Consider the following 8886-nt stretch of genomic DNA (forward strand, 5'->3'; position numbering starts at 1 on the left):
CTCAGAGAACTCTCCCTCCTCCATCCCTTCTCCCACGTACCAGTGGAGAAAGGCACGCTTGGCGTACATCAGATCAAACTTATAAGGTGAAGAGCATGCCACATTTCACTTTAGTCCCTATGTCCTAGTCATGGATCTATTCAAATAGCGCGGGGGTGGCGAACACGCGGCTCTCGAGCCTCATGCGGCTCTCTGCCAATAGGAATGCGGCTCTTTGCCTCGTATATTTTCTATAAACTGCAGCTCTTTGCATTGTTTCATGTTTCACTTATTTTTTTCTCTCTTAAAACGCATTCAAATCCACCAGGGCTTATTAAAACAAATAATAAACAATATATAAAAACTGATTTATCAGCTTTTTTTACGCTGCGTCTGACACGTGACCGCGGGTCATCTGCGGGTCACGTCTAATGCCACGAAAATAAGTAAACATTTGATGCGCGTGCGACTGTTACCCTCGAGTCAAAATGACAAAATGCAAAACTAAACGAATATATGAGGATGAACACGGGACATGTCTGGAAGAATGGGAAGATGCTTACTTTTTTATTGAACGGAATGGCAAATCACTCTGTTTAATCTGCAATACTACAATATCACATTTTAAGGCTTCAAATCTTCAGCGTCATTTTAGCCTCTCCAGGCTCATATGGACAAGGATCTGAACTACACAAGCACAAACTGAGCACCTTGAAAAGCAGGTAAAAAGACAGTCTCAAATGTTTCAGTAATTGAACAAGCATGGAGAAACTGTGACACTTGCATCCTAAGTGGCCTGGAAGATTGCCCGTGCTAAAAAAAAAAAAAAACGTACAACGAAGGAGAGTTTTTAAAACAGTGTTTTGTGGATGTAATTGAAACCTTGGCTCCAGATAATAAAAAATATCCCACTGAGATTATCACTCCAACAAGGTAAGAAAATCTGTGATGTAGTTTGGAAATAACACCTGACTTATGCTTGTGTTAATATTTTAATAAGATAAGATAAGCCTTTATTAGTCCCACAGTGGGGAAATTCCAGTATTGCACCGCACAGTGAAAGAACAGAAGGATAATGGTACATGCAATAAAACAAGATAATATATAAATAGTTTAAAATAATTTAAAAAATAGACTTAAAAAAGAAACTGGGGACCCAGAGGCGGACTCGTCCATCACCCTGGCTGAAGTCACTGAGGTGGTTGGCAAGCTCCTCGGTGGCAAGGCTCTGGGGGTGGACGAGATCCGTCCTGAGTACCTCAAGTCTCTGGATGTTGTGGGGCTGTCTTGGCTGACACGTCTCTGCAACATCGCGTGGCGGTCGGGGACAGTACCTGTGGAATGGCAGACCGGGGTGGTGGTCCCTCTGTATAAGAAGGGGGACCGGAGGGTGTGTTCCAATTACAGGGGAATCACACTCCTCAGCCTTCCCGGTAAGGTCTATTCCAGGGTACTGGAGAGGAGAATCCGACCGATAGTCGAACCTCGGATTCAGGAGGAGCAGTGTGGTTTTCATCCTGGTCGTGGAACACTGGACCAGCTCTATACTCTTCATCGGGTCCTCGAGGGCTCATGGGAGTATGCCCAACCAGTCCACATGTGTTTTGTGGATCTGGAGAAGGCATTCGACCGTGTCCCTCGTGGTGCCCTTTGGGGGGTGCTCTGGGAGTATGGGGTCCGGGGCTCTTTGCTAAGGGCTGTCCGGTCCCTGTATGACCGGAGCAGGAGCTGTGTTCACATTGCCGGCAGTAAGTCAGACCTGTTCCCAGTGCATGTTGGACTCCGCCAGGGCTGCCCTTTGTCACCGGTTCTGTTCATTATATTTATGGACAGAATTTCTAGGCGCAGCCAGGGGCCGGAGGGGGCCTGGTTTGGGAACCACAGGATTTCATCTCTGCTGTTTGCAGATGATGTTGTCCTGATGGCTTCTTCGAGCCAGGACCTGCAGCAGGCACTGGGGCAGTTTGCAGCCGAGTGTGAAGCGGCTGGGATGAGAATCAGCTCCTCCAAATCCGAGGCCATGGTTCTCGACCGGAAAAAGGTGGTTTGCTCTCTCCGGGTGGGTGGTGAGTCTCTGCCCCAAGTGGAGGAGTTCAAGGGGGGAAGGATGGAGCGGGAGATTGACAGGCGGATCGGTGCAGCGTCTGCAGTGATGCGGTCGCTGTATCGGTCCGTTGTGGTAAAGAAGGAGCTGAGCCGGAAGGCGAAGCTCTCGATTTACCGGTCAATCTACGTTCCTACCCTCACCTATGGTCATGAGCTCTGGGTAATGACCGAAAGGACAAGATCTCGGATACAAGCGGCTGAAATGGGCTTCCTCCGCAGAGTGGCCGGGCGCACCCTTAGGGATAGGGTGAGGAGCTTGTGTGTGTGTGTGTTTATGTGTGTATGTGGGGGGTATCTGACCTCTGGGGTAGGTGCTGTGTTAACTCTGGCTAAGCTGCATTTGATGTGTGTGTTGAGGGTGGACACTTATCTTGAAATGAATAGAAGTGCTTGCTGTTGTTTTGTAAGGAGAGGAGTGTTTTAAGGGAAATAATATGGTTGTAATTGTGTGTGCGTGTCTGTCTGTCTTGGCAGGTCAGTGCGTCGTGTGGCTCTTTGAGTCTTACGGTTGAAAATTTTGGCTCTTTGTACCTAACTTGTTCGCCACAGGTACTTTCTCAATATTTCTGGGGAGTATTTTGATAACTGCAATCAAAGTATTTTGTTAATCCAACAAAAATGTGTTAAAACATTTCCTCAGATTCATTAGTTGAGGTTTAAGTATCAGACAAATGTAAAATGACTCTGAAATCACCCACATAATGGCAGAAATACATATATACCCCTGTTTGAAATATTTATAGGATACAGCAGGAGTTAAATTGTGTTTTTAATCAGCAGACAGCTTTAGATAGAGAGTTTTATATAATAAACAACGTGGGCCTACACAATATTCAAAACTTCCACACTTTCAAAGCAACATTCACAATATTATTGATAATTAGTAATTATAGTACTAGTATCAGTAGTAGTATAATGTAGTTTAATAGCTGTAAATAAAATCTACAGTTGTTGTCATTGGAGTTTTACTAATTGCATGAGTTGTGTAACGTAAACTAATAGAGGTGATAATAATTACTGTCTTCATGTCCTTTGACCAGACACTTCACCCACCGTTCTTAGTGAGTGTGTGTGTGTGTGTGTGTGGGGTGTGTGGGGGTGTGTGTGTGTGTGTGTGTGTGGTATGTGCGTGAGTGTTGGCGGTGGTCGGAGAGGCCAGTGGTACAGATTGTCAGCTTCACTTACATCAGTTCTATGAATGATGCTCTGTAAAGTGTTTTGGGTGTCTTGAAAGGTGCTATATAAATCCAATGCATCATTATTAATTGCATTTTATTAGTAGTAATACTATTCCTAGTATTATCTAACACTAATCCCTAAACCTAGTTACCATAAACTACTTTTGGGCACTTTTAGGCATCATACATACAGGCCTATTCAAGGTTACTTTTACTTAGTCTACTTGAGGAAGAATATTTTAAAGTTAGTGTTTTTCTTTGAGCACATGTTACTAGCCTCCCAGATGCACAAGTATATACAGTCATAGTAAGTTGCGTATATTTGGTTAGCGCAGAGGAATGCATGTGTTAGTTTTGATTTGGAGCAGGCCTTAGATTTTTACTGGGAGGTGAAGCAGGAGGGGGGAGGAAGTGGGTGTCGAACTCCTCCTACATCATATCTGATTGCACATTCCTGCTCCTTTTCTTCACAGCTTCTCCAAGATTTAAACTCCAAATGTGCAGGAGGTTTAAGCTAGAAGACCCAAAGAAAGGACCAGTGGAGCACTGGACACTCTGGGAGACGTTTAAGGGTGAGAACTTTACATCTTCTAATTAAGAACTATGGATAAATGGGCGTCATGCAATTAAAACGGCAAAGCAGTATTATTAGTTGCTGTGTTTATAGTGTTGAATATGTAATACTCTGTAGTAGTAGTAGTAGTAGTAACAGCAGCAGCAGTCTTATGTACAATGTTAACTTGGACAGCAGCAGCAGCAGTAGTAGTAGTAGTAGTAGTAGTAATCTATACATTATGGTAAATACAGTAGTCACATTTTTATATAGAGCTTTTCCACCTTCAAGGCACTCGAAAGTGCTTTGCATCCATTCACACACACATTCATACCCAGACACTGGGGGCGAGGTGGGTTAAGTATCTTGCCCAAGGACACGGCAGCATTTATCTGGTGGAGGATTATAGATGAATCATGTCTTTATTGTTACAAAAAGCTAATTAAATATAAATGTACTTGCTCATAGTAAATGTATATAAGTTACCATTTTTCTTGGGTCCTTTATGATCTAAATGATAGCCTGTAGTCATTTTCAGTTGCCACTAATGTTGTTCTATATTCCCTGGAGATTGTCTTGTTTAGGTTTTGATAAATGAGCAAAGATGACCTGCTCTGATTTTGAGAGACTTAACGATTATACTCATAGTTTCCCATGAACAGCTTAAGTCCACCCTATATAGATTATGTAACCTATTGTGTTTGTGCAGCGTGTAGCATAATTTAAGACTTGACTTTACAAGAGTCTTCAGTTAGGTTACTTGTAGCATAAATACAGATCAGAGTAGCAGAATAGCCTGGTAGGAAAGTTAATTATGGCATAGAGTTATATTTCATATCAATTTGCTGTAACAACCTCTCTGACCACTACAGTCATACAGCACATGCATAGTCAAGGTGGATGAGGTGTTTTGCTCAATGGTACAACGACAATATGTGCAAGAAAGAAAGCATCAACTCAAGCTACAACAGCAAAAACATTTGAAAATGAAATTGGTTTACTGAGGTTATAGAAAACATATTTTTATCCAAGTATTTAGTATTTTTTATTTGACATTTTGTAAACTGCAAAATTGATCCAAAACTGCTCATCAGTAGAAACATGTACATTGACTTCCTTTTGAAAACTTCAAAACTGAAAGGCTGAAACATGCATAAGTCTATCAAACTATAACTCTGTGTAAGCAAATAATGAGGGAACACAGTTATAACCTATTTGAAATATCATAAAAGTTTATTTTACAAAATACATCCCCTTTAATGATAAGCTGTGGTGTTGTGAGACATAAATTTATTATTACATATTTTGAGAACGTGGTATTTTTGTTTTGACAGAGAAGTACTGAACCTCCTGACCCTGAGGCAGCCATGGTCCTCCTCCTCATCTCTATCACGGTTCTGCATCTCTCCTCACTGGCCATGCTTCTCATTTCAACTCTGGAAAAAGTGAGCTAAAAATGAAAATAGATTAATGCAGATAGCGGTAAGGCTGCAATATTAATCAAAATCTAATCGAAATTGCAATTTGAATGGACACAATTAGCAAACAACAAATGCTGCTATTTTTGAAGTAGCATAATTTCTTCCACAAGCAAGAAAATATCCTGTTATATTCTGTCTAAAAAACTGCAGGAAAATTCACCTGAACATGTTTAAACTCATGAACACATGCTTGAACACATAAAGAGAATCCTATCATTAAAACATACATCAAAAATCGAATCAAAATTGTAATACTAGCTGAAAAATTGCAATTAGATATTTTTTCCCAAATCATTCAGTTCAGTTCTAGGTAGATATAAGAGCATTTACTAAAGTTACATTTTACTTGTTTCTGTAGTCCTGGTGGGTTTGGGACGACTCGGAAATTTCAGATCTCTGGTACAACTGTTTCCAAGACAACGCTACAAAAACGTGGCTTTGTGCTGCCACCAATGAGAACGGTAAATATGTTTGGTATATATTGAAAATGTGTTGTGAGCAGTGAACAGTCTTGTTAAGTTAGTGCTAGCGTGTCTTATCTTTAATGCTCCACTGTAGAACATTGAACGCATAACTTATAAAAGAGGAGTGGTGGAACGTAACAAAGTAAAAGTAGCAAAGTACTGTGCTTAAGTACAAATTTTAGGTATCTGTACTTTACCTAAATCAATTTAAAGTGGATCATTTTTACTTTTACTTCACTATATTTGAGAAAAGATATCTGTACTTTCTACTTCACCACATTTTTAACTGGACTGAAAAGTTATGTTATGTTTTATTATTGTTTGAGACCTGCTGAAAAGGGTTTATTTTTAACATGTTCATAGTTTGAACAAACAAAAATGTGCAAATAAAAACAGCCAGGAAAAAAATGATTGATTTTCAGTTGTTTCTATTCAAATTCCGCACAAAAATGGAATACTTTTACTTTTTACTCTTTAAGTACATTTTAAAATGGGTACTTAAATGCCCAATAATAAAGTAGATTTTTTAACGTAATACTTTTACTTGAGTATTTCTTTTGCTCTGGTACTTGTGCTTTTACTTAAGTTACAAAATAGCAGAGCACTTTTTCCATAACTGAATATAAAAGAGACAAGGGAGTCGAAAGAAACCACCAAATTCTAACCCCAAATGTGTCTTGTTTTGATTTAGTTATGTTAAGTACAGTCCATTTTGGTCCTTACCCAACGAGGTCTATGTTACCCAGTGCATTTTAACTCAAGTGAACTTTCCATTGTCCATTGTGGTCACTGCTGTATCCCAGATCATATCACCACAACATGAAACAACATTGTCACACATATTCCTGATATTGTACAGCTCTAATCACCACACAATTGCTCTGTGCCAGAATATATGTTTTATTTAGTCTACCCTCTCCTCCACCCTGTCCTCCACTCTCTCCTCCACCCTGTCTTCAACCCCCCTCCCCCTTCAGACTGGCTCCAGTCCGTGCAGGCGCTCATGGTCCTCTCGGTGGTCTTCTCCTCCATCTCCTTCCTGGTGTTTCTGGGACAGCTCTTTGCCTTGTCCAAAGGAGGACTTTTCTTCTTCACTGGATTCTGTCAGGCTTTTGCAGGTAATATTTAAATTTGATTTCTCTACTTGATCACATTGTAATGAGCACTGTCCTTGTTAAATAAACCAAATAAATACATTGTGTCACGAGCATTGATCTACTATTCATGGGTTTCAGCTACCTGTTATTTTGGTGCCATTTTGGGGACCATTCAAGACACATGATATTTAGTTTTGAATCGTTAATAGCTTCATAACTTGGCCCCAGAATCACTCAGTACATTTATACAAAGACTAAACAGCACTAGAGTGACAAGAGGCACCGTAAACAAGAACTGTAAAATCCCACAACGCAGAACCTCTTTTGGACAGTCTGCCTTTTCATACCAGAGCTGCAAACTGTGGAACTCACTGCCCATTGAAATAAAGAACATTTCTGAGTTAAAAATGTTCACCTCTAGGGTTAAGAACTGGCTGAAAATGAGTCAAAACTGTACCCACTTGTAAATAGGTAGTATGACAGTTGGTGAGTGAGAGAAACTGTGAGTGTTACATGTATATTTGGGCACTGATGTAACTATTTTAAGGGATAAGTGTTTTAATATACTTTGCATATTAGTAAATTGTAAAAAAGCCCAACCAGGGGCAGGAGTTGAGAATTAGCTCTTGCTATAAACTCTGTGTGCATCACATCAGCTGCAATGTTCATTTTGTAACTATGTCTGATTGCATTGTCCCTGTCAAATAAATATATATATAAATAAATAAATAAATGTTAATGGTCCTAACCCTTCATCTTTCTGAAACCCATGGAAAGGGATTGTTTTTTCATGACGATGATGCTGATACTGATTGTTCAAAATTCCGAGCAACTGATGAAGTTACACAGGGTCAATTTTTATTTCCCCAAATTCATATAATAATATCCGCAGCCTTGTTTCAATACCAATATATGGCTCTATCTATACTAGAAAATAAAATAGTTTTAGTAAGTATGTTATTTAAATATCATCCAACAATGCACAGGTGAAAGTGGATTGTACATATGCATGATTTTTCTCTGTGTGCATACTTCCATTGTTTCTATGGGCAATACATTTAAGCCCTGTTCACTCCTGTCAGAACACACTCTGCATAGTTATATAATAGTCATATAATACGCTATGACTGTGTGCTCCACTGTGTTTTTAAACTCCATACACCTTCACTGGAATCAGTTGGTTAATTTGAGAACCTGGAATTGCCGATCTCTACTGAACAAGTTAAAAGGTAACGTTTAACTTGAAAACTGCCACTACATGACATCACACAGTGGAAGAGAGCATGTTCAGCTTTGTAGATATAGACAGACTAATAAACTCAAACTCAAACATGTGTGAATGAAACAAAATACAACTCTGGGTATAAAAGTTTCTCATCTGTAATAATGTTTTTTTGCAGGTTTTACTGATTTTGCCGCTTGCCTGATTTTCACGTTCCACAGAAAGGAGATTTTAGCCGACTCCAGAGATCCAAACTTGGGGCGTTTTGGATACTGCTTCATTTTGGCCTGGGTCTGTGTGCCTCTGTTGTTACTGAGCGGCGTCCTCTACGTGCATTTACGCAAGAAACACTGAGATAAGCAACAATTATAAATAAAAAAGTAAAAGAATATAAAACCATAATAAAGCTGTATATTTGGCAAAAGTGATTGTGGAGCAGAAAATAACATCTTTTATATTCATCAATGTTTGGCTATCTTTTTTTTAACAGCTAGACAGACTTAAGCATGTAGCCTATTAGAGGACTGTATCTGACCTCTATGACCTCTGAAGGAAGCCTAAAGTCACTGTACAGTAAAAATACAATTACTGTAGTTAAAAATTACCAACACTTTATTATAACATGTGTAATATTTGTTATATTTTGTGTGGAGTAATGTTGTTTATCTGTCTTACATTGTGTCTATGTGAACTGTTTTTATACAGATTATATATTTTAAATAAAGCTATATTAAAATCACACTGGCTGCACTTTTGACTGAATATAAAACTTTGCTGTGTGATCCTAATTTTAATGTTAATCTTAA

At 39.3% G+C, this 8886-nt stretch overlaps 1 protein-coding gene across 1 annotated transcript; it reads left to right on the forward strand.

Annotated features, from left to right (window-relative positions):
• The first annotated feature begins 3741 nt into the window (after positions 1–3741).
• emp3a (epithelial membrane protein 3a) lies at positions 3742–8686 on the forward strand. The gene is made up of 5 exons (XM_033966681.2): positions 3742–3835; positions 5151–5261; positions 5656–5758; positions 6739–6879; positions 8259–8686. The coding sequence occupies exons 2-5, from the start codon at positions 5184–5186 to the stop codon at positions 8432–8434; spliced, it is 498 nt and encodes a 165-aa protein (XP_033822572.1). The 5' UTR covers positions 3742–3835; positions 5151–5183; the 3' UTR covers positions 8435–8686.
• Positions 8687–8886: the final 200 nt, after the last annotated feature.

The sequence above is a fragment of the Periophthalmus magnuspinnatus genome, chromosome 5, assembly GCF_009829125.3.
Source record: "Periophthalmus magnuspinnatus isolate fPerMag1 chromosome 5, fPerMag1.2.pri, whole genome shotgun sequence".
Lineage (NCBI taxonomy): Eukaryota > Metazoa > Chordata > Actinopteri > Gobiiformes > Gobiidae > Periophthalmus > Periophthalmus magnuspinnatus.

Bases quoted from the DNA above. Each gene is read 5' to 3' on its own strand.
- emp3a (XM_033966681.2), top strand. From the start codon at position 5,184: ATGGTCCTCCTCCTCATCTCTATCACGGTTCTGCATCTCTCCTCACTG. The intron at 5,262-5,655 runs GTGAGCTAAAAA...TTGTTTCTGTAG, and splicing joins TCATTTCAACTCTGGAAAAA to TCCTGGTGGGTTTGGGACGA. The intron at 5,759-6,738 runs GTAAATATGTTT...CTCCCCCTTCAG, and splicing joins TGCTGCCACCAATGAGAACG to ACTGGCTCCAGTCCGTGCAG.